This window comes from Nymphaea colorata, chromosome 6, assembly GCF_008831285.2.
Source record: "Nymphaea colorata isolate Beijing-Zhang1983 chromosome 6, ASM883128v2, whole genome shotgun sequence".
In the NCBI taxonomy this organism is placed as follows: Eukaryota; Viridiplantae; Streptophyta; class Magnoliopsida; order Nymphaeales; family Nymphaeaceae; genus Nymphaea; species Nymphaea colorata.
Window position 1 is genome coordinate 23616924 of NC_045143.1, and position 24795 is coordinate 23641718.

Consider the following 24795-nt stretch of genomic DNA (forward strand, 5'->3'; position numbering starts at 1 on the left):
TGGTTTTTTGGAATTTGTCTCTGGGACAAGTTCAAAAGTTGTTGATCGAGGTCCTTTAGAGTCTCTTTGGCCTTCACTCGATCAATCTCGAACAGGGTGTCGCTCTACTCAGAACGAAGCATGAATTCTCTGCTTCTATCTATTCTTCTTCTGGTAAGATAATCAATGAAGGTCTGAAACTTACATCCACTTGGTGGCAACACTGGTACAAGGGATGCGGACATGGGTAGCTGTTGCAGCATAGTCTTCACAACTATTGTATCATGTCTACAACAAAGACGATGGGAAGAGGACTTGGAACTTAAAACTGGTACAAGGGATGCAGACACAGGTATCACTTGCAATATAGCATTCGCCATTGTTGTTTCTCCTTCAAGGGCAAGTTAATGGAAAGAGGATAAAGCATGCCTGAGTCTCTCTCTTTTCTTCTGATAATCCCTTCTACACGAAATGACCATCTTTCATCAAAATAATAGGACATTTGTGTTGATTTTATATAAAATTATGTATCTAACGAATGAAGGTAGCAAAGTGGCACCGTTCATATGGATGTTAAGATTGGATATCCAACCCAAGTTTTCCCAAAAAAAAAAAGAAAAAAAAAACAACATCCAATTAAAAAAATAGCTCAAATTCAAACCTAATAAATGACATATAATCAGATTCTGATTTGAATCCAAATTTAGTTTTAAATAAATATCATATATCTAGCAATCATTCATTTTGAAGTCGGTTTTTAACATAAGATAAAGTGGTTCAATTTTTGTTGAAACCTTGGATTCAGATTCATTTATACATTTAAAATTCAGATTTGGATCAGATTTAAATTGTGAATGTGGATTCGAATTTGGACATGGTATGATAGACCTTTCTTCATCCATATTTAAATCTAACTTCGAACCCAGAATTTCCACAAAACAAGTATAGTAAACAGTATATCAGATAGATGGGAACATCAAAAACTGGATATAGTTAAGAGTACCTCCAATTGGAATCTAATCTATTAACATCTCTATTTGCCTCCGAGGCATAGTCGACAAGCTGGCCATGGTGAAAAATTATCTTTAGATCGATTCTTGTGGATGCTATTTTTAGTTGCAAATAGGTTGAGACTTGAGAGCATTGTACTAGTTGATATACATTGAACTCATACCAGACATCCATGGCAGCTCTTAATCTTGATGGCAAAAGGAAGATAAGGCCACCAATGTTTTTTCTTTCTCCTATAATTTTTTTTCTTAGCTCTCAATGTTTTTTCTTTCTCCCATAATTTTTTTTCTTAGCTCTTTACCTTAACTTCCTCTATTTCTCTCTCATCACATCCACTCCATGTGAAAATAACGTTTCCTATAGAGTGTTTGAATAATGAAAGCCAAAGGGGAAATACTAGAAATAATGAGTCCTAGACTCCATGAGCATATTAACAATAATAAGTTTAACATTCAACAAGCAAAACATATAACAAGAAGAAGGAATCTAATCACACAAACAAGAATACCACATCTTTCAATTGCACTTGCTTTCAGATTATTCTTGAGCTTCTTTCTTATAAATCTGCATTTCTTATATGTATCTTTCTCATTGTTCACTCAATCGCCTCAAAGGAAGACTCACTCTTCACAATGAGGTTTCACTCTTGAAGGACCCGATCTTTCATGAAATCTTGCAAGTAGTGACTATTATGTAATCAATCTTGACTCTCTAAGGAGTTAGAAATGTTGTCTTCTAATGACTTTTTGCGGATTTGTGGAGTTGGCAATAAATTAACTAGTCAACGAGTGCTTAAGGGACTCACTCCTCACCCCTTGTGGGCTCTACCTTTGTGGGCTATTTTTATTTAGTCACTGCCCTTGGGCAGCGCATGTGGCCACTCATGATAGAGACTCAATTGGAAATTTTAATTGTTACCTCTTATAAAATCTAGTTCCTATATATCATACTCACTTTAACATTTATCTCAGACTCATTCAACAAGATATTGCTTTAATTCTTAAATTCTCTTTCTTATCTATCAGCCTATCATTCTTAACATCCTATAACATGATAGGTACATGTGTTGCATGGGGAATTTTCCCTTTTCTTATTTAATCTGTGACCAACACTTCCCCTGAGAGTACAAACACTATAAATTTGTAACAATTCTAGTCATGGTCCATGCGCAATCATCAACATGCATGCATAATCTGTTATAATTATTTAATGTCACATCTATATTATTAACAAGAAACTCATTAGTTCATGAGTAACGCATAAGCATGTGGGTGAAAGTTCGCTGTAGCAATTGATACCATTATCTTTCCATCAATGAGTTAACCAAACTATGTTATGTGTGTGTGTGTGTGTGTGTGTGTATACACACACACACACACACATATATTAACCAGCCATAAAGGAATCCAGCACATCATTATTCCCATATTAACGTAAGCAAATCACATTTAAAGTAGCCACACTTAAATTGCTCACCAACTAAATAATCAAGCATAGGATAAACCAGTTATTTACGAATAGGTCTATGTATGTCAAAATCTGCTCACCAAGAAGAAAATTTTAATCAATGCAGTCTTCGGGCATGTCTTCAGGTATGGGTACTGTAGAAACAGTAAAAGCGAGAAGAACACGGATGTAACGTGGAAAAACCCTCAACAAGAGGGAGAAAAAACCATGGGAGAGGAGGTCTGGTGCTCACTAGCCGCCAGACTCTCTCTCTCTCTCTTAAAACTTCATTCACTTCAGAAATTAGGGTTACAAGTCTTTAAATAAGGCCCAACAAGGACTACAAGCTGGATCGGGTCTGGACCCAAGACCCATCTTTACATGCTTCAACACTCCCCCTCAAGTTGGGCATACATATCAAACATGCCTAACTTGGATACATTTCTCTCAAAAAAAGTTGAAGATAGAGTTTTAGTCATAACATCAGCGGTTTGGTCTTCAGACTTCATGTAAGGTAAGATTAACTCTTTAGCATCAATCCTCTCACGGATAAAGTGGCGATCAATCTCAACATGCTTTATTCTGTCATGTAGTACAGGATTATTAACTAGGTTGATTGCAGACTTGTTGTCACAGTATATCTTTATAGGTCCTCAAATCTCTATCCCGATATCAGCTATCAATATTTTCAGCCATAGTAACTCTGACACTTCCATAACAATAGCTCTATACTCATCCTCTGCACCAGATCGAGAACACATATCTTGCCTCTTGCTTTTCCAGATAACAAGGTTTCCTCCCAAGTAGACACAGTACCCTGAGGTAGACCTTCTAGTATCAACACAACCTTCAAGTGTGCATCTGTCGGGGCATGCATGAATTGACTCAGTACATTCACAGCAAAAGTGATATCTGGTCGAGTGAGGGTAAGATAAATCAACTTTCCAACAAGACGTTGATATCTTCCTTTGGCTTTTTCACAGAGTAACTCCCCATCTTTAAGGCTCCACTTGCACCCAGCATCAAGAGGAGTATGGTCTACACCCCAGCTTACCGGTCTCCTCCAATAGATCTAGTGTGTATTTCCATTGATTTAACACAAGGTCGATACTGGACCTAGCAATCTCAATACCAAGAAAGTACCTCAGTTTACCAAGATCCTTGAGATCAAATTCGACAACTAGTAACACTTTTAGCTTTGTGATTTCATCCTCATCATCACCTGTAACAATCATGTCATCCACATAAACAAGTAACAGTGTGACTTTCCCTTCTTTCCTCTTCATAAACAGAGTTTGGTCTCCATTCCCTTGATCGTAGCCATAATGTTGCATTACTCGTCTGAGTCATTCGAACAATGCTCTCGGCGATTGCTTGAGGCCATATAAAACCTTTTTTAGTTTCCAGCATTTTTCTGGTTCTTCATATCCTGGGGGCATACGCATATACACCTCCTCTTCGAGATCGCTATTGAGAAATGCATTCTTAACATCCAGTTGTTACATCCTCCACTCCTTCATCACAGCTAGGGAAATAACAACTCTAACTTTCTTCATTTTTGCAACTGGAGCAGAGGTCTCCAAGTAATCAATTCTATATTTCTAACTAAACCCCTTGGCCACAAGATGAGCTTTGTATCTTTCAAGACTTCCATCTGGTTTGTATTTGATGGTGTAGATCCACTTGGATCCAACCAAGTGAGCTGCCTTAGAGATCTTTACAACTTCCCATGTCATGTTTCTTCTTAGGGCTTCCATTTCTTCTTGCATCGCATCAACCCACTTGGAATCACCTTGAGCTTCAGCAATAGTTCTGGAATCACAGCCAAAGAAAGAGAAGATATAAAACACTTGTAATCCTTGCTCAGTCTAGAATAAGATATGAAATTACCAATAGAGTGTTGAGTACATGACTAGACACCCTTTCTAAGAGCAATAGGTAAATCTTCACTTTTAGCCTCTGCCTGAGTACCTTCAACTGACATTTCTTGGGCACGGCTTGGGTCATCCAAGAAAGGAGTAGCATTAGGATTTGGAGTAGGATTTTTGTCCCCAGAGAGCATCGCTTCGTCAGCTCCATCAGTGGGTCCTGCCGCAGGCGACTTTTGCCTAGAGTAAACTTGTCCAAACAAATGGTCATGTCTCTCCTTATCCACAGGAGAACATCCATCATCCTCATTGTGCTCTAAAGGGTTAGTAACCTCAATCTCTTCCTTCTTGTATTCCAAAAAATCCGTAGACTGAATCTCATGACTGGGAGAATACTCTTCTCTCATTGTAGACCTCTCCCCTTGAAGAGAATTCTCACCAAAATATGAAGCATGTTCCAAGAAGGTGACATCTTTGGTAACATGGGCACGACCTGTGGAAGGGTCTCGACACTTATATCCTTTTTGAGTGGGGGAATAACCTAGAAAAATGCCCTTAACTGACCTAGGATCAAGCTTTTTAATATTAGAACTATGATTGTGAATAAAACAAACACATCCAAAAACTCTAGGTGGAAGAGATAAAGGTTCACGACTCTTCGGTAACATAGAGTGGGGCGTCTGCCAATTCAACACACGACTAGGCATATAGTTAATTAGATACACACTGGTCAACACAACATCCCCCCAATATTTTTTTGGAAATGACGTTGAAAAAGAAATGCCCGAGACATATTTAGTAACTGGCGATTCTTTCGTTCAGCAAACTCCTTTTTGAGTAGGAGTATAACTACAAGAAGTTTCATGAACAATTCTCTTTTTCTGAAAGAAGCTATCAACAGAATGACACGTATACTCACGAGCATTGTCAGACCGTAAGGTCTTAACAGATGTTCCATATTGAGTTTCCATACAAGCAATGAAAGTCTCTATGATAGTAGGAACTTCACTACGGTCTTTCAGTAAATAAACAATGGCGTTACGAGAACAATCATCTATAAAGGTGATAAAATACTAAAAACCATGACAAAAAAGAATTCCCGAAGGCCCCCATACATCAGAGTGAATCATGGCAAACACCTCGTTAGAACGATGGGTAGACACAGGGTATGAAGCCCTAACATGTTTGGCCAGGTGACAGACATCACAAGACACCATAGTCATATCTAACCTGGAACACAGATCAGTAAATAACTGTCTTAGAATTTCAAAAATAAGGTGTCCAAGGCGCTCATGCCAACGCAGAATCGATTGAAGGGAGTCTTCTCTACTCTTCATTGTTTTGCTGGCGGCTGTTGTGAGGGCAGTAGTGACACACATCTGTAAACGATATAGCCCTTCAGAAAACAAACCAATCCCAATCCTCTTCTCTGTCACCAAGTCCTGCAGAACACAGCGATCAGCAGAAAAAATAAGTTCACAATTCAACTCTTTTGTAATCTTGCTAACCGACAAGAGGTTCAAGGGAAGATGATGAACATGTAGAGCATTGTGGACTAAGAACATGTTCAAAAGTGAGAGACTCTCTTCTTCAACCATAGAAATAGAGGAACCATTGGCAAGAGACACTCATTCTTTTCCTAACGAAAGCTTATACCCATGAAAGACCTTAGGATCGCCAGTCATGTGGTGGATAGCACTACTGTCAATAATCCACTCCCCATATGAGAATCCACCACCACGTCGGGTTCACCAAAGCAAAAAAGGCCTAACCATGAAACAGGCACAAAGAAGGAACAACAAACGGCAATCGGGAACGACAGACAGGACGATGCTGGGTGGTGACGTAGGGAGAACTGACAGATCAGTGTGACAGATCTGCACGGGCAGGAAGAGAACAACGGCAACCGGCACACACCAGACGACGGCAAACAGCAAGGGAGGCCTCGGGCAACTGCAACGGAGCACAAAATGGTGGGCGACGGTGAGCGCTGAGCAATGGACGACGCTAGGCGCTGACAGTTGTTGAGCAACGGGAACTTAGGGCGACGACAAAGAAGGCGGAGCTGGGCTGCACTGGCGATGGAGCACGACGGGCGTGAGCTGGGCAATTATGCTGGGCTGCTGCTAGAAACCAGCAGCAAGGGCTGCCAGAATCAGCAGCAACAATGGAAGCGACGGCGGCAGCGGTAGTGGCGGTGGCGGTAGCAGCAGTGGCAGCAACGGAATAAGAGCAGCGAGCGATGGAAAGGTCAGGGCCGAAACTTCACGGCCGGCAAAAAATTTCACAAACTAGTCATGGCTCTGATACCATGTAGCAATAGTAAAAGCAAGAAGAACACATATGTAACATGGAAAAACCCTCAACGAGAGGGAGAAAAAACCACGGGTGACAAGTTGGATTGGGTCTGGACCCAGACCCGGTCCCAAGACCCACCTTTACATGCTTCAATAGGTACAATTGCAAACCCGCCTAAAAACCAACACACAATTAGAAGCTCGATATTCTTGAGCCAATTCCCAACCACCGTTGGGTTCCACCCCTCTTACATAATCAGCTTGATCACTATTTACTTAGACCCTATCTTTTTCTTTTTCATTTAAATATCATGTTTATTAAGACCCAAGAGTGGACCCTATGTGGGCACAACCCCCTCAAGGGCACGAGAACATAATTTCCTCAAACCAAAACTTGTTGAAGTTACTCTTCCATGTTGGATTCATACAGCCCTTCCATTCTGAATAAGCTTTACCCGAATTAAGAGAAACCTTCAAGATGAATCGTGCATGCCCACAACTCTAATTGGAAACAAAAGAATATAGTTGCTTTTAAATCAGGTTGAAATGTCTCTCTTTTCCTCAATATTCGTTCAATTTCTTCCTCCCAAACTATATACACACGGATTCAAAAAAAGGCCCTCAAGTTCCCCAACCGCACGTATCATCTAACCCCCTTTTAGATCAAGAAACATCTACTACAAAAAATATATACTAAAACTAGTTAGAATCTAAATGATATGTCATGGATGAACAAACCAATTATCTATGTTGTCGATTTAGGAGAAAAATTAAGGATGGAACGAGAGAATAAAAAATATGAGATCAATCTTACCTCCTTCCAGTCTATTCTTCTCCTTCACGCCTCTCTCTCTCTCTCTGCCCCCCTTTTTTCTTCTGTCCTCCCTCCGCCTCTCTCTGCTCCCTTAGTCAAGTCTCTCGCCCTATCCCTTGTTCTCTCCCTCTCACACCCTCTCTCGTTCTGTTTCAGAATGGGAGGAGGCGAACACGAACCAGACAATCTCTGCCTTTAATTTCATAAATTAGAACCAAACTATTATACACTATTCTAAGTCGCTCCTCTCTCTCTCTCCATATATATATATATATTATCCTTAACTTTACTGGGTACATATATATTATGCGGGCGTTTGGTAGTGATACGGTCCAACAGATTCCTTCTACTAGACATGTGTTTGAAAGGGTCGAGAGCAGCCAAGCCAGGGCAGATGGGCTGAAGCTCAGGACTCATGAGGGACTAAAGGCAACAGAGGAGGTTGACAAGGGATTTAGTGCGATGGAGATGCAACGGCTTTAAGTCAAGAAGAGAAGATGAACAATCGGCACGTGGGCAAGGTTAACACTAAAGGAGGCCAAGGAGATAGGTTTATCCCCAGTCTAGGTCAAGTCCACTCTGGTGTCGAGTCTATTAGAGGCAGGCTAGGGTGAAGGAGGTCAAGGAGATATGCTTATCCCCAGTCTAGGTCAAGTCCACCCTAGTGTCGAGTCTATTAGAGGTAGACTAGGGCTTCAGCTGAACCAATGCCCAACCACTTGGGTAGGGGAGGCCGAGCTCATCCACCTGAAGACCCGATTCTGGGTGGCACCCAGACACATTCCCACTCGGGTGCACCAAACCCAAGGCTCTTTTGACTATTGACCGAGACGGTTTGTGTCTTGTTTTAAATTCCGGCACTTTGCTTTTTCTTTTATTTCAAGTGTGGTGAACGGTTCGGCCCAATTGTGAACCGAGTCACTTAGGTAGTACTTAAACTTTGTAATTAGGGTTTTTTGGATTATGCTTAATGGGAATTGAAGTTTGATTTCTGCCACTTTCTCTCTTCTCTCTCCCGCGCCACTCCTTCTCACCACTCGTCATTCCCAACTCGTCGGCGGCTGCTGGTCTTCTCCCTCACGCGTTTCTTCAAACCGATAGTCACTTCCTCTCCCTTCATCATTTTCTTGGTCTTCTCCTCACCCACTCGGCCGACGGATTGGTGGCTGAAAGATCCACGGTGTGCTTTGGCGTCCCACGGCTCTAACATTCCATGAATACCCCACTTTCACTTATGGCAATCAAGGTGCATTCTTTCCCAATCCCAAGGAAAGTTTAGAGGCTAGATCTGCCCCTGAGAACCCCTGAGAAGGCTTCAATCTGACTAGGCGACTAGGAAGGTTGCAGCAATCGACTTCACGTAAAGCAAATTTAGGTTCGTACGTTGGGTTTTGGGCTAGAATTGTGTAACGTCATTGGGCCGATTTGGAGTTGGGTTCGGCCAAAGATTGGCGTTCATTTCCTCGGTGTAAAGCCCCGAGTTTGAACGACTTTTCCACGGTGGAAACTAGTTTTAAATGCGTTCTTACTAGTCACAAGGAAAACCCATTGTCTCCCGTGCTATCTCCCAAATATTCAACCACGCTCCACCAGCAAATCTATTCCAAAAGGTCACAGTTGAAGCCTCAGTTTTAGCCCTCTAGCTCGCCGGAAAACAGCAAGAAAAAAAATACAAAATCTGTGAAAAAGGGCTTTAAATAAGCAAGAAGCACTTCAAAGAAGGATCGCCCAAAGATAAGAATTGATTAGTGAGTTCCGGTGGCTTCAAAAGTGATATCGATGGAGTTCTAGGGTTCGGCCAGAATTCACAAACTTCTGGCGACAGCTGCTCATTTCCCGACAAACATTTGGTCAGATCCAGTGTGTGGACCAGAATACCCTTGGCTATCTTCAAGATTATTCAACAAATCCAAGGGCAGAATCGGTAGTAGTGGACTAAGTTGAGGGATCGCCTAGGGTTTCCTAACTCTAGCCGCCGGTGGACATTTGGTAATTTTTGGCCGTCATCCTCCAAATTCGGTAAGTGGACCTCTTTCCTAATTGCGTTCAATCCCAGCCATTCAGCCATGAAACGTGGCAATAATTTAGGGCACAAGATACCCGAGCAGCTCTAGCTCAGCCACTTCCCTATCTTAGCTCCAGTCTCACGCACCAATTCCCACCAATTTAGGAACCGATAGTGCCACCTCACCCACCAATTTAGGAAACATTCGACCTGCACCCCCACTTTCCCTCAACTTTAGGATCTCGCCTAGCCACCTATCCCAACCTTCCTAATTCCTCGCCAAGCCTTTCACACACGACCCCTAAACCTACGCTAAGTAAGGAAATGTTCCAATCATTAGCAACTTTCCATGCTAGTGCACCAACTCACCGCCCCGCACATTCCATATCCAACATTTCCACTACCGCCGCCCCTTGCTTCCTTGCCTAAACCCTAATCCAAACTACCTAACCTACCCTCGTATGTGGAACCTGACCCACACCTCTATCCCAAGTCGCAACCTTGATCCCATCTCGACATAGCCCATTGAACCGAGCCTACCACCCTATACCGAGTGAGCCCTTAACCTCATTACACAAATCCCTCACCCTCAGCTTCAGCATCATCGGCAGCAGCAGCGTCGTCACCGATCAGCCAGGAGGGCCGCGAGTGAGTCCAGCCTCTCGTCGCAGCATGTCGGCCAGGCGGGCCATAGTAGTCCAGCACCTGCTTTATTCCTTTGTGGCCAGGAGGGCCGTAACCCGTCGACAGTCGGCCATGACCGCTCGGCCAGGAGGGGCCGAGCCATCGCGTCCACCTTGGTCAGGAGGGCCGCGTCTTCATCCTTCCTTTGGAGCTGCGTTACAACGGGCACGGCTCACGTCGTAGGCTTTCTCCCGGTGTCCATTGTTGTTTGGGGTCAAGCTAGCCTCGACTGGTAACACCCTAACCTCCCTATAGACATGTGGACTGGTTGTCTTGCATGTTTGCTTTCTAACCCGACTTCAGCCTTTGCTCTTTGTGCGGCACCTCTAAGGCTTTGAGAGCCAATGACACGGTCGCCAGGGCAGCAACCTACCTAGTGGGATTGGGTATGGTTTGCTCGAATTAGGATTGTGGTTTGCTTGATTTGATGAGTGAGTTGTGAGTGATTTAATGTATTGTTCACGATTGTACTAGCCTCACACTCACTAGTATCTTGTAGTAGGTGCAACCTTGGGATGAAGTAACCCCTCTTGTATTCATTTACCCAATGGATTTTGGGTCAGGGTCCTATCCGGTCGGGTAGCATTTTGTACTTAATCTTTCCTTAGGTTTTGTTTTGGGTTGTCTCAAGTTGATCTTGGGATATGATCAGCCACCAGGATTGGATTTTGGTCGACCCGGGGATAAGTCCTATCAAGTAGCCGGGTGAAATTCCTCTCCTGGGTGAAACGCCAAAAACTTTACCCGGGGAATGTGGACGTTTTTTATTGAAATTTTCCAGAGAGGGGTCCCGACTATTTACAGAAGATGCCATGTTACATAAAACTCGCTGCTTCTTATTGACGATGTGCAGATTCTGGCGTCAGTGTCCTTCCCTTGCAGACATCCACATTCTAGAAAAGTCGTTGAGTGGCAACCCTTCTGGACATTGTGCAAATTCAGACCTCGGCGACATTCTATTGTTGACATCCATAGGTACCAACTTGACGCTGTTTTTTCACTCTCTATCTCTCTCTCACTCTCTCTCGTTTCCCCTTCTCGGTAGTAAAATTGGACCGTTTTCCTGATCTTGTAGCTAGATTTTTGCATGTTTGAAATTCTGCTGATATCTACTTGTTTCTGTTGGTCGTTTCTTTGTGCTCCTGTTTTCCCTTTTCTTCATTCCAAGTTCATGCACACAATGTGTTTTAAGTGTTTGGTAAAATGTTTATAAGGGAGACATTGCGTCTGTGACACACCATCATGTAGAAGCCATCTAAAATACTAAAATCGCCTAAAATCTAAATTTGCCAATGAATTGCGTCGAAACGTGTTTATTGCATTCATACTTTCTCTATGTTTCTTGCATTCGTGGTTACAATGAGAACGTGTTTCTTGCATTATTTATCTTGCATTATTTATAAGTGAAGGAAATATAGGTATTTTAGAATAACCGTCTAAGTCTTTGTCCCTGAAAGCCATATCCCTGAACCATCTATGTTCGACATCTCGTGAACTTGCTAGGTCCATTCATGAAGTGAAAGCTATATGGACAGGAAATAGAATCATTCAAATTCCACAAACAACGGCAAAAAGGTGAGAATGTGTATGGTATATGCAAGAGCTGAGGACATGTGCCTCTTCCTCTTGCTTCTGCTGTTTTTAGCATGTTTAGTAACATATACACATATGTTGTAAAACATATTGTGTGATCATATGATAAACATATTGCACCATATAGTTACTTTTTGGGTGACCTCTTTTGTTGGACACTAGTTTGGTGCACTCGCATGACTGTGTAATGGTTGTTGTAGTTAGTTATTTTATTTGTTTTTCTCTTATTCCTTCACTCTTAACCATCAAACACCAATAAATTTCTTCTGGTGAAATTTCAACTTTTCCACCCTTTACCAAAGGAAATTTTTTTTGGAGCGGGGTGCGTTTATGCCCTCAAAATCCACTATTCACTAGGGATATCAACGGATCATATATATCTTTAATCATATCTACTTTTTTGAATATTCATATATTCGGATTCAGATTCGAATTCGAATAAAGCAAAGTCATATCCGAATCCGAATTTTGAACCAGATTTTGTCATTTTTCAAGCATTAGATATAGGATATTTGTCTAAAAATAAATTTGATCTGAATTCAATATCAGTTTATGTTAATTTCTTCTTCGTTTACCCTATCCAATTTTTCATTTATTTGTTCAAACTTCTGGTTAATATTTTCTATAAGTTTTTCTAACAAACTTATTATTTTATCCATTTTATCTTCCAGATATGCACCGATTGTGATATATCAGCATTGCCGTATTCTTTCCTTTTTGGGTCTATTTTCATTGTTTAGTCTTTTTTCTGCTTCCTCTAATATAGATACATGTCATTTGGGTTTAACTCCAAGAATACCCGAATCCGAATCCAATCGATGCCATTTATTAAATCCGAATATTTCTTAAATCGAATATTAAATTTTTATCCATATCCGATTTTTTCGGATCGGTCGGATATCCGATCCAAATCGGACCGCTAGGGCACGCTCGAGCTGCTTCCAGGTTCTGCCTCTTCCTTCCTGCTGCCGCCAGTTCCTCACGCAGCCGCAGCCTCTTCGTCGTCGTCGTCTCCCTCGCACATTCAGATTCCTGTACCTTGCTCTTCTCTGCCCATTCGGTCTACGCAGGTACCAGTCCCCTTCACTTGACTCTCTTTCTCTCTCCCTCTCTCTCTCCCCTTCTCAACCCTTGCCCCCGGCCTTCTCCTACTCCAGCCAGACGGTCGCTTGTAGCGTCGACCCAGTTCTCCTTCCGTCTCTCCCTTGCTTTTGGTTTGGGTTAACGCCTGGTTTAATATTTTTGCTTTTCGTTTCGTTTAATGCCCCACTCGACCAACGGTTTTCAGACTTGTTAATGCCCCACTCGACCAAGGGTTTTCAGACTTGTAGGTTGTGCTCTGCTGTTCATCAAACAAGTTGTGCGCGAGAATATGAACAAGCAGCCTCTCCCCGATTATCCCAACGCTTCTATCTCTCTCTTGCTCTTTTTCGGTCTCCCTCTTCCTCTGTGGGTAGCCGTTGCTGAGGATCTTGCAATCCGACAGTAGAACGCTCTCCACCGACCGAGATCGATGGCACAGGTTCGCCTGAAGCCCTAGAGCCGCTCACTTTTTCTTTTTGGCGGATACGATTCTTGTTGTTCTGTACTCATGTGGATGCTTAGCAACGCAGAAGAAGTTCTGGCGTGCATTTCATTTGCCGTTTTTGTTGATGTTTTAGTGTCTTAGGATTAGATTGGGATAGTGATGCTTTTTAATTAGCATTGCTTGGCAGAAGAATTTGTGTGTGCGAACTCCTGGATCTGCATTTGTTTCATATATGCGTGGAGGGGAGTTTGACATCTTGAGGAGGCTTGCTTTGGTTAATTTGTATTGATGGTCTTGCTTATACAATGGATGCTGGCATTTTATTGTAGTAATTTAGCAGTTGTTTCTTTCTTCACAAGGAAGTGATGATTCTAAAGGATTTGTATGCAGAATCTCCTCCAAGTAACTGGGGATTTCTGAATGTCTCTACAATGTTAAAATCACTTAAATCTTGGAAGTCATCTGGCATAAATCTCTTAAATACATTCGTAATCTTTTATGTGCTGGGTTAATAGTAGGTGAATATGGGTTATGGGAAGATTGGCCAGCATAGTTAAGGGTTATAGTTGGTGGTAAGGGGATTGGGTGAAGACCTTTAATCGAGGATAATAACTGAGTATGTTATTTATTTGTTTAATTGGGATTGGGTGAGAACATATTGAACATTGTTTAATTGTTTGATGCGCAGATTTTAGTATGGTACATCTAAAATACATATTTCTGATTTATTTAGTTCGAAATTGAATGGGTTGTTATATTTAGACCTGCAATAGATTGTTAGCACAGCTGAATTATAATGTTTGTTTTTGAGCTATTTAATTATTTGATGTACGTATCATGAAATATGTAAATATAGCAGATGGAGCATGTTAGGTCTCGTGCTTAACGTTAAATAGATTTAATTAAGATGTCATAGCTATTTGAAGTTGTTTAAAGCATCTATTTGAGAATTATTAATAAAGGCTGTTATATATGATAGCAAACAATTGTAATGAGAAGACAATTTATTAGAATGTTAATAAAATACTTCAACAAGATCCTCGCTTCACTTCCAAATACTGGCCTAGTTTGCATTCGGTTATAGGAACTAGATTGAGGTTCAATACAGTCTTCCATCCACAAACAAATGGGCAAACTGAAAAAACGATTCAAACACTTAGAGAATATATTACCTGCTTGTGTTTTAGAGTTTCAAGGCTTATAGGATGTGCATCGCTTATAGGATGTGCATCTACATTTTGTGGAATTTGCATATAACAATAGCTATCAGTTAAGTATTGGGATGACACCTTATGAAGCACTTCATGACAGAAAATGCAGGACACCAGTATGTTGGGATGAAGTAGGTGAGAGAAAACTTTTAGGTTCAGAACTGGTATAGATAACTACAGATAAAGTCAAGTTGATCAGGCAAAATATGAAGGCAGCTCAGGATCGGGCCAAGAGTTATGCAGATAATCAATGGAGAGACCCTCAATTTGAAGTAAGAGACAAAATTTTTCTCAAGGTGTTGCTTTGGAAAGGAGTAGCTAGATTTGGAATGGGTGCTAAACTCAGTCCACGGTATATTGGGGCCATACAAAATCCTAGAAAGAATCGGGAATGTAGCATATCTACTTCAGTTGACTACTAAACGATCTAGAGTCCCTAATGTTTTCCATGTATCGATGTTAAAAAAACATGTTTTTTGATCCTTTTCATGTTCTTAAAGAACAACCACTACAACCAAATGAGGACTTGACATGCAGTGAGGCCAATAGGCATTTTAGAACAGGACTTCATAATTCGGGAAGAAATGCACTTGTAAAAGTACAGTGGACCAATATGTCAAAATAGGATGCTGCCTGGGAACAAGAAGATGACATGAGATCTAGATATCCTTACTTGTTCCTCAAGAGGTAGGTAAAATTTTGAGGACGAAATTTCTTAGAGGGGGGACGAATTGTTATGCCCGTCAGTTTTCTAAAAGGGCTATTTAGGAAATTTTTAAATATAGCAGATGGAGCATGTTGGGCCTCTTGCTTAACCATGATTCGTTAAGTTATATGTTAAACAGATTTAAATTAAGATGTCATAGATAGTTGAAGTTGTTTAAACTTTAAAGCATCTATTTGAGAATTATTAGTAGTCAATATATGAAAGCAAACAGTTGTAATGAGAAGACAATTTATTAGAATGTTAATAAAATTCTTCAGCAAGTTGCTATTGTGAGTTGCCGCAGGCCCGCAAGGGCTGCCTTAGGGCCGTCACCAATGATAGCCCACAAGGGGCATAGCCTGCAAGGGGCAAGGATCAATTCCTCTATAAAAGAAAATAAAGAAAAGAAAAGGAAAGATGGTCCCTAGTTGCAAGATTCCACGAAGGAGCAAGTCCTTCAAGTGTTGGACCGCAAGTGGAGAGCAAGTCTCTCTTGAGGCGACAGAGCGAACTTAAGTAAGAGATTGCTATGAGAAAGTTCAAAATCCAATCACAGACAATTAAGTTCTAAGCTTTCAACAATTCTAAGAGACATGCTTGAAAGTTGTTTATGTAGTGTTATCTCTTAATTGTTGATGTCGTGTATTTGCTTTCAATTGTTAGGATCTTACAGTGTGATGCTCACAGGACTCATTCTTTTGTATTTTCTCTTTTTCAGCTCAGCAAAATAGTATTTCTGAGCAGGTTCCTAAGCATCGGTTATAGTTAAGCTTCTGAATTCCCAGTGTAATAGGTGGAGATTAGATCCATGTTTATTGAGTATCCATTGCATATCATGTAGAAAGTAGTCGTTATACTTCATTTCCAAGTGATATTATCTGTTTTAAATGTGAAATTTTATCCTACTGACTGTTAGACTGTGAATTCTGCAAGAAAGTTACTGTTTTCTCCTCACCTCCTAGAGCAGGAGGTGACAATATATATATATATATATATATATGAGATGAATGGAAGAAGGTGCAGAATCGAGGTTCCTTGTGAGGAGGCTGGAGGTCTCTGACTACGAAAAGGGCTTCATCAGCCTCCTTTCTCAGCTCACCATTTGCCCTCCCATCTCCTTCGATGAGTTCCGCTCTCGCTTCATGGAGATCGAGGCTCTCGGCGACAATCACGTCATCTGTGTTGTGGAGGATACCGAGCAGGGGAGACTTGTTGCCACCGGCAGCATCTTCGTGGAGCGGAAGTTTTTGAGAGGCTGCGGCAAGGTCGGGCACATCGAGGACGTCGTCGTGGACTCAGCCGCCCGTGGGATGCGACTTGGCCAGCGAGTCGTTGGGTTTCTATCCAATCACGCCAGGTCCGTTGGATGCTACAAGGTCATCCTGGACTGCAGCCCTGATAACAGGGGCTTCTACGAGCGTTGTGGTTTTGTCCAAAAGGAGCTCCAAATGGCCGTGTACTTCAATCCGCTTCCTCCTTCCTCTTAGCCTGCTCCTCAATCTGTTCTTCTTCTTTTTCCCTTTAACTTGGTCTATTTTTGTTAAGAATTTGATCATTGTTGTGTGGATCAAGAATAAAATTTAAGTTTCTTTTCTTACTTCTATGAGTAGGCATAATTCCATAGGTTGAATTCTCTTTGGATTTTGCTTTCTACTTGTCTGGATGCTTTCTGGATTCTTTCTTGCGGACTAACAGCGGATATGTGAAATTTCTGTAGCGAATCATTGCAATGGTTGTTGTCAAGTTCCTTGGTTTTTTATTCTTTTGGAACGATCATTCAAAAAAACATTGGCTCTATATTTTTGGTTTGTTTTTGTTGTTGGGTGTCCGGTAGAGTGATCATTTTTTTCGAATGGTTTGGCTGTTAGTGCTATGCTGGATGATTTATTTGGGACTTGTGCATACTCCTCTCAACAACACTCGTGGTTTTTCTTCTAATTCGCACACTCAGCTTGGATGTGGTTATTGATGAAACAACTAGGCTGGCTGAATCGGTATTTGAGCCCAGCCCGGCCCAGCTTGGTTCGGCCCGTTTATGTTTAAAAAATATATTTTTTTTTATTTTTTTTGTTTTAATAATATATATTTATTATTAATAAATATATTTTATATTTAAAAAATATTTTATGATTAAAATTTTATTTTTTATTTTAAAACGGGCCGGGCCCAGGCCGAGACCCGGGCTATCGGGCCCAGCCCGGGCCGGGCTACCCGGATGCCCACCCTTAATCTGCATCCAATTAAAGAGGAAAATTGTTGTTATATAGCTACAGTTACTGCTGGATCCCTAAACTGTTTACAAGAGTGAAATACCTCAAGGAAAGTTGCAAGAGAGTTAGAACCCTTCACAAGTTTCAAATGTTAGATTGAAACATATGCAGTAAAGCTTTGCCTCTTTAGGATGGTTGCAGCAGGCATTTTGTGAACACAAGGTAAACAGTATATGCATTGTAAGGTCAACATTCAGCTCATTATAAGTAGACTTTTCTGAAGAATATGTCTGCTGAACGCCTACTCGTGCATCTTGCTGATATCAGGTCATTGGTATCCACCCCTTTTCCATCTGGTTGAGGAGGTGTTGATAGGTTACAATTACAAGTGAAAACTATATTGGAAAACATAAAATAATAAAAAGAAGAAGGCAGAGAATAAGACGGGGCATTTGGCTACTCGCTTGCACTGGTGATCTTAGCATTTGCATTGACATCATAATCTCCACTCTCGAGCATCAGTGCCTTCACCAACGCTGCTGTGTCGAGCATCACATTTTTCTGTTTCCAAACTATGTCAAAGCTCATGTAATGAAACAATCTTTTTACGTTGTGCAGATATTCTAGAGTCGATCACTTCAATCAGACACCCTACACTGCTTCTGGTTCTTTTTCTCTCAAAGTCTTTCTCCAATCAGATCTGAACCTGATCTTCTGAAAAAGCTTTCATAGAACGGGTCTCCCCACCCATTGCCATTGACAATGGTCATCGACTTCCACAGGCTGTCCGCAGCCTGCGGGAAAATGTTTTCTTTTCTGTTTTTTTTTTTCTTGAGTTTTTTTCTCAAGTCCTGATTTGTAGGTTTGTTCTATATGCCACATATATTCTGTTAATTTAAATTTTTTTCTCAAACATGTTGTTATACATAACCAGCATTGACCTTAGAAGATGCAAGTACTTGTGTTCCATGCAAACAGATTGGAATGTTATTGATGCTAATATCACATATTATACTTGTATTAGAAAAACAAACTAAACAGGTTTAATTATTTTGGTCAGTCTAGACTCATGATGCAAGCATACGGGTGAACTAAGGTTGTGTTCGATAGCCTTGGATATCTGATCTGAAGTCAGATTTGCAGAGTAACAATGTTGCAAGGCACAATGTAAAGGTGAGAAAGAGAACGTGGGGGACAGAGTGAGTGAGGGAGAGGGGCGATTCAGGAAAGGAGAGGTGCAGGGGAGAAAGGTTGCGACATAAGAGGTGATTGATCTGGGCCATTCGATCTGAAAAAATTCAATGGCCCAAGGTGGTGGATTCAATATATATATATATATACTGGTAGGTGATAAACATTCAGATGGTAAATTAATGTGGGACAAATCTTAGTTCTTGATTTTTTTGTGATTGACGGTTGAGAGAAAAACAAAAAGAAAAAAGTGAGATTGGTTTTATCCTTGTTTTTCTCTTTTTTTCTCATTGTTTTTCTCTCAACTGAGATTGTTCCATATTTATCTAACATCTAAGTGTCTAACACCTATTGATCTCTTTCTCTCTATTTTCTATATATATATTTATATACACACACACACACACACAAGCACTCAAATTTAATGTTTTCAAGAGCAATCATGGACTAAAATACCAATAGTTGCCAATCCGGAAACAATATTCAACTTCAAGGGAATTGACATAATTTTCAGTTGAAAGCATTCATCTAATTTGTCATTTTTTGTGTGTCAAAGATGTAAGCTCTCACTACTCCAAAATACCAGATGCGGATTATATTGTAAGGTATACTCAATACATAGTTACAAATACAACATAGTTACACCCCTGAACTAATGTCAAGGGTGTGATGTTGCCTATACTCCACTACAATATCTACCACATTGCTGGATAGCATAACACTGCCAAAGAACGTGAAGTCTGCACTGCTCTTCCACTCGATTGAGTTTCTCAATTCCCTATTCGCTTCAGGTGAAAACGTGGCAATTGAACAGTCAAAAAATATCTGAGGATTGAAAAAACATCTTGTCATCCTCCCATTGCCAATCAAAAGTGTCTGATTCTTTCCTTATCATTTGAATTGGCACATCTAGCTGAGGTGGCATCTGCAAAAAAGAAGATAATAAGTGACAGATCTATCAACCATCAAAGATCGATAATCTAATGCACTTGTATTTATAACCCAATATAAATCTGATATATTCCAAGAGTAGATACATCCACAATTAAGTGGCACTTGAATCTCAAAAGCATCACGGAAAAGTAATGTGCTTGCACCTGTAAACAAAATGGAACTGAAAAAGGAACTATCGGAGTAACGGTGAGGAGGCACATGCTTATATGCATGTGTTGAGCTTCTGATTCCCTTAGCGAGCTAAATGGTGAATGTGCTCCTTAACCCTACAATTTTATGGGATTAAAAACCTAACCCTACAGGGCTACCACACTACACAGTACTTCAGGATATTTGTTGCTTCAGCAGATGTATCAATTCAAGAACTATAGTATATAATGATTTACTGAACCGACGCATTGTCTTTAGGCCATGTCAAGCTATGCGAAGGCAAAGGAACACAATGACGGGAGAAGACGAGAAGATGGAGAAGGCCTCCATGTTTGGCACCAGTTTTTTTCCTTGATTCACTAATAATGACCTTTGACTTTGAGGTTATAATGAAAACCTAGTCATTTGATCATTTCTTGGAAAAATATTTTATGGAAGTTTCTTTAATGTGGATTGTGGATTTCTTGAGAAAGTACGAGGACGGTCTTGGAAGTTGGAAGTTTTGAAACTTACAAAATTAAAACACAAAAAAAGCTATTCTAAGATAATAGGCCTTTTAGTAATTATCTTACAAACATATAAAGAGAAGCACAAAATCGGGTTGCAAACATGAAAGAAAAAAGACACATGCTTAAAATAATGATTTCATGAGAAAAGGGTTTTTTTTTTTTCAATGGCCTAGGAAAATATTGGAAACATCTTGGTACAATATCAAAACATTTTTCTTTTTAAACGTAGGTGTTTTTGCATATATTAATCGTTTGACTTCAAAGAGGCAACAGTATAAGGATATCTTCAAAATACTGGAGATATTTGTGACTATGATTCAAATTAAGAAATGGCCATGCATGCAGAAAGTCGTGTACAACTAAAACAACACCAGTTAGCAAGTTTAAAATTTGGTCAATAAAATCAAAACATTGAAAAGAACAAAAGGAACCAAGGATTTATGGGTTCACACTGATCCTCTAGATTCCTTAGACCATCAAATGCATCAAAGGAGGAGGATGGAACCACATGGCCACCCAAATGATGCCCATAAGTGTGTCCAAAAATGAAAAGAAAAAAAGGAATTCGAAATTCACCCCCAACCCGGTGTTCACATGAAAAAGATCGATATAATACCATGCATCGGATAAGGGGCCAATTTATCCCACGGAAGAAAGGATGTTGCTTGATTTCATTAGCACCACCATTTGATCCTAGACGGCTTATAGGATCTCTGTGCAATAGCCGATGAATTAGTTGTCTTGCTTCAAGGCTCACCTGAAGAGGAAGAAAGGAAACCAATCAAATCATTTTATCTTAACTATTCAAAGACTTTAGCAATCAAGGTAGGTTAGAGATGCGAGTTGCCAAATTATGATACAAAAACAATTCACACTTAACAAAAATAGTAAACTCGAGAAAACCTATAAGCACCTAAACAGTAAATACAATTATCAAACAAGTAATCACATATTTAAAACTCATGAATCAGAATAACACACTAATTTCATTCAAAGCAATGAAAAAAATTTCACTTAAATTTCATAGATCACAAGATAGATGAGCTTTAGGAGTATCAGTTCTCAGTTGATCATAGATTCATGAAAGATCAATTTTTCTGCAAACACAGTAATCAATGTATAAAACCTAAGCATCATATTCTCAGTAGTATGTCATGAAAATGGAAGAAAAATGGACATGTGTCATTATGGTTAGAATGGAATGGATTTGTAACCACATTTATGTATATCCTTGTTTTCCTACAATCTCAAGTTTTGGAAGGAGTCAAAGCAAAGGCACCACCAGACAATAGCCTTTACCAAGGAAAATTTCACAATATCCATACCAACCTCTAAAAAGCTGTCTCCTAGTTCAATTGTATCATCTGTTTCACTTGATTTTGTTCTATAATAAACACAAATCCACCTTTGGTCATAGACCTACTCCCTTCAATTTCACAGGTAAATTCCATTAGGTGCATATGGAAGCCTTTAGTGATATCATGTATTTGATTTTCATGCAAAATTTAGTACTATAAGTCTATAATGTGATCTATAGACATTTGCAAATTAGGAAGCCAAAAACACTAATGTACTCTATTAGTTTGAAAAGCATATCCAAGTTAATATACCTGAGAGGAACAAATATCCGAAGGTTGAGAGTAAAAGTCAACTTTTCATGGAGAAAACTAGTAAGCATGCAATAAGAGAGCAATGAGAAAAACAATAGCACCATGTTTCACAATTACAAAGCCAAAAGCTAGCCATGACATTTGATGGAAATTGTTAAATTTCACTTACAGGTACGCTACTAGGAAATGTGAGGTCCTTGTGCAAAATATTTGCAAATGTTTTCTGTCGATTTTTCCCTCGGAAAGGTGTTCTGCCATAAAGCATCTCATATAACAAGATTCCTGCACATCCAGAAAATAGCAAGTCCAGTAAATAGCCAACATGAATCAAATTGTCATTAGTACCCTTTTGCAAAAAGTTTATATCAGTCAAACTTTTCTTGCATCGTTAATCTTAGTACTGTGATACTTCAGAGTTGCAAGGCATTTGATAACAAATGGAAGGAGGGAGGGAGAAAGAGAGAGATGATAAATATACATGTTGGTAACCACAATTTCCTATTTTGTGGGCGAGGCCTCACTTTGCAACTGCCTAGGATGGGGGAACTTTTAACCATAGATTGGGTTTGTGGGGTGGAGAGAGTGTCCGATAGGGTCTAGATTGGGGATTTCTTCGTGGTGGAGGCACAGGGCACCTCGACCGCCGGCTGTCGATGCTGGTAAAAGCTCGGCGAACCAGCCGATGTAGGACGTGGAGATGGGGAAGGAGGGGAGCGACTCCCCAGCTGCCGCTTCGTGGGTGGAAGAGTTTGCCCCTCTGGTTTCTGTTCACAGAGAACCAGTCATGGCATCAGAGTCTTGAGCGTCGCGAGTTGCAAAAAACCCGATCAGCTTGGAGGATCACGAGCTGTACCTTCAGATCAGAGAGGAGGATGGACAAAAACATCTATTCATTTCCAAGAACGGTTGTGAACAGTTGAAGAGGCCGTTCAAGTTTACGGCGATTGCAACCCTTGCAGGCGGCACAGGAAGAAACCGTCTGGACTACAGCTTGATATTCTCTGTGTTGAATTAGAAGAGTTTATGTTTCTAGGTGGTTCTTTGCAATATTTAATAGTTAGGAGGTCTCTTTAAACATTTCTCTATTTTCTGTTGATGTACTTTGTAAATCTCTCTTCAACCCTAATCTCTTTATTATGGAGATTAGGGTTAGCGAATGAAGTTACGTTTTCTCTCTCTAAGGCTGCCGGCTATAACATGGTATCAGAGCCAGCGATCTCACCCTTCTCCGCCGGCGGCTGTCGTGATTTTCCGGCGACCCCTTCTCCTCTTCCTCTCCCATCTCTTCCCACTTCTTCTCTTCCTCTATTCCTCCTTTCTCTCTTCATTCTGCTGATCGAAAGATAGTGAAGCAGCGTGCAAGGGGAACCTAATCACATGTGAGAGGTATTTGTGATTAGGTCCCCAAGGTGGATGTAGTGGAGCATAAGCAACTGCGTGGGAGTTGCAGTGGAAAGTTGTAAGTCAGATCTAGCTTCATGGATGAATAGCAGCACATGGACTCCATTATTATTCAGATCTAGGCTCATGGGAAGCGTAGCTGCATGTGGATTCAGTTCAGATCTGAGCTCGTGGAAGATTAAATGCACGTGGACCATATTCTTATCATATTTTTGATTACTGTGGAAAAGTGGCTGCAAGTGGAGTAGCTGCACATTGGGTATATTTTTTTATTAGATTGAATGTTTGTTTTATAATCTGGTGGACTGATTTGGAAGAACAAAGTTTTTTTATATGCATATGTGGATACGTAGAAGCCTGGTGGACTGTTTTGAACAACAAGTTCATAAGTTCATACATTCCTGTTCATTTATTGATTGTTGAGATTGGTGGACTGATTTGAACAACAAAGTTATTTTTATATGCATATGTGGATACGTAGAAGCCTGGTGGCCTGTTTTGAACAAGAAGTTCGTATATTCTTGTTCATTTATTGATTGCTGTGATTGGTGGACTGATTTACTGAGCAGCAAGTTCACAAAAATTCTTTTTAAGGACTGCTTTTGGTGCAAGAAAAAAAAAAAAAAATATATATATATATATATATATATATATATCTGCTGCCTAAGTTTTCTCAAGTTGATTGCTGCATGCTATACTCTTGATTGTATCATAGTGCAACCAGATTAAGATCACATTGTCAATTCGTGCACTATGGCCGTTGAAGGCAAGACTGAGACACAATATGAGCATAAGAATTAAGAACACAGGCAATCTCTTATCTTATGGCTCCACTGTAAAGTTAGATGCTCCTAAGTTGGAAGACAGATGTTGGAATAAGCTTGGTCGTCCTTCTGCTATACCCCTAGGAAAAGGTGTTGCATCTAAGCACGACAAGAATTCATTACAGTCTTCTATTGGATCTATCCAGGCAGCTTCATCAGTAGTAGAGGGGTCTTTACCTTCTTTCAATCCTGAGACTGTGACTGTGAATATCAACAAGTCAGAGTATGAGGAGTTCTTAGCACACAGATCTACTCAACCGTCGGCCTCTATAGTTATGATAGACAGTGCTATGTCCATTGATGCTGCTCCACATGATACATGTACTACTTGGATTATTGATTCAGGAGCATCGAGACACTTTTGTAGTAGGCCTTCTATGTTTATCGTGCTACACTCATTACGTCAGACACGTCATGTGAGACTTGCAGATGGTAGATGGTCTCCTATAACGGGCTATGGAGATATTAAGATTTCTCAGTATATGACAATTCCTAATGTGTTATATGCTCCTAAGTTTCCCACTAATCCTTTATCAGTTGGACAATTGATTAATGATTTACATTGTCGTGTTACATTTGACTCTAGTGTATGTTCATTTCAGGACTTGCAAACTGAGAAGACGATTGGTGGAGGCTATGAGAAAGGGGGCATCTACTTCTTGTCTGATTCTGTGGGTATTGCAGCCGTCTCGACTTCTTCATTGTCCTCCTCCTTCCAGTGGCATCTTAGACTTGGTCATCCATCTCTCTCCAAGCTCCGTCACCTACTTCCTCATCTATCAGTTCCAGAGTCGTTCCAGTGTG

The 24795-nt window shown here is 40.4% G+C and overlaps 3 protein-coding genes across 21 annotated transcripts in view; 1 reads left to right on the forward strand and 2 right to left on the reverse strand.

Annotated features, from left to right (window-relative positions):
* Positions 1–16739, forward strand: part of LOC116255925 (glucosamine 6-phosphate N-acetyltransferase) — a 59970-nt gene extending 43231 nt beyond the window's left edge. For 2 of the 17 annotated variants that reach the window (XM_050078477.1, XM_050078478.1), the window contains exon 3: positions 16119–16739. In XM_050078477.1, coding sequence (XP_049934434.1) covers positions 16150–16629 — 480 coding nt within the window. In that variant the 5' untranslated portion in view covers positions 16119–16149 and the 3' untranslated portion in view covers positions 16630–16739. Of the gene's footprint in view, positions 1–12602; positions 13220–15860 lie in introns of those variants that run through there. The other 15 variants (XM_050078474.1, XM_031632015.2, XM_050078472.1 and 12 more) reach the window with 15 other exon arrangements.
* Positions 2483–7652, reverse strand: LOC116256125 (uncharacterized). Of its 2 annotated transcripts, none has more exons than XR_007573721.1 (3): positions 7416–7652; positions 4327–5746; positions 2483–4248 (listed from the first exon to the last, which is right to left on the reverse strand). XR_007573721.1 is itself a non-coding variant. In XM_031632351.2 (3 exons), the coding sequence occupies exons 2-3, from the start codon at positions 5009–5011 to the stop codon at positions 4181–4183; spliced, it is 672 nt and encodes a 223-aa protein (XP_031488211.1). In that variant the 5' UTR covers positions 5012–5746; positions 7416–7652; the 3' UTR covers positions 2483–4180. The 2 variants fall into 2 exon arrangements, 1 of the variants encoding a protein (XP_031488211.1); XM_031632351.2 differs by having other exon boundaries at positions 4408–5746.
* A 2374-nt stretch (positions 16740–19113) lies between the features above and the next one.
* The window catches only part of LOC116256790 (phototropin-2-like), a 106726-nt gene continuing 101044 nt past the window's right edge, over positions 19114–24795 (reverse strand). For both annotated transcript variants that reach the window (XM_031633276.2, XM_050078315.1), the window contains 3 exons: positions 21936–22048; positions 20773–20913; positions 19114–19468 (listed from right to left, as the gene is read on the reverse strand). In XM_031633276.2, coding sequence (XP_031489136.1) covers positions 19358–19468; positions 20773–20913; positions 21936–22048 — 365 coding nt within the window. In that variant the 3' untranslated portion in view covers positions 19114–19357. The remainder of the gene's footprint in view (positions 19469–20772; positions 20914–21935; positions 22049–24795) is intronic.

Excerpts from the sequence above, each read along its gene's own strand:
- LOC116256125 (XM_031632351.2), bottom strand. The coding sequence starts at position 5,011 with ATGCCTAGTCGTGTGTTGAATTGGCAGACGCCCCACTCTATGTTACCG. Across the intron at positions 4,249-4,407 it reads CCAAGAAATGTCAGTTGAAG|AACTATTGCTGAAGCTCAAG; the intron begins GTACTCAGGCAG and ends CTGTGATTCCAG.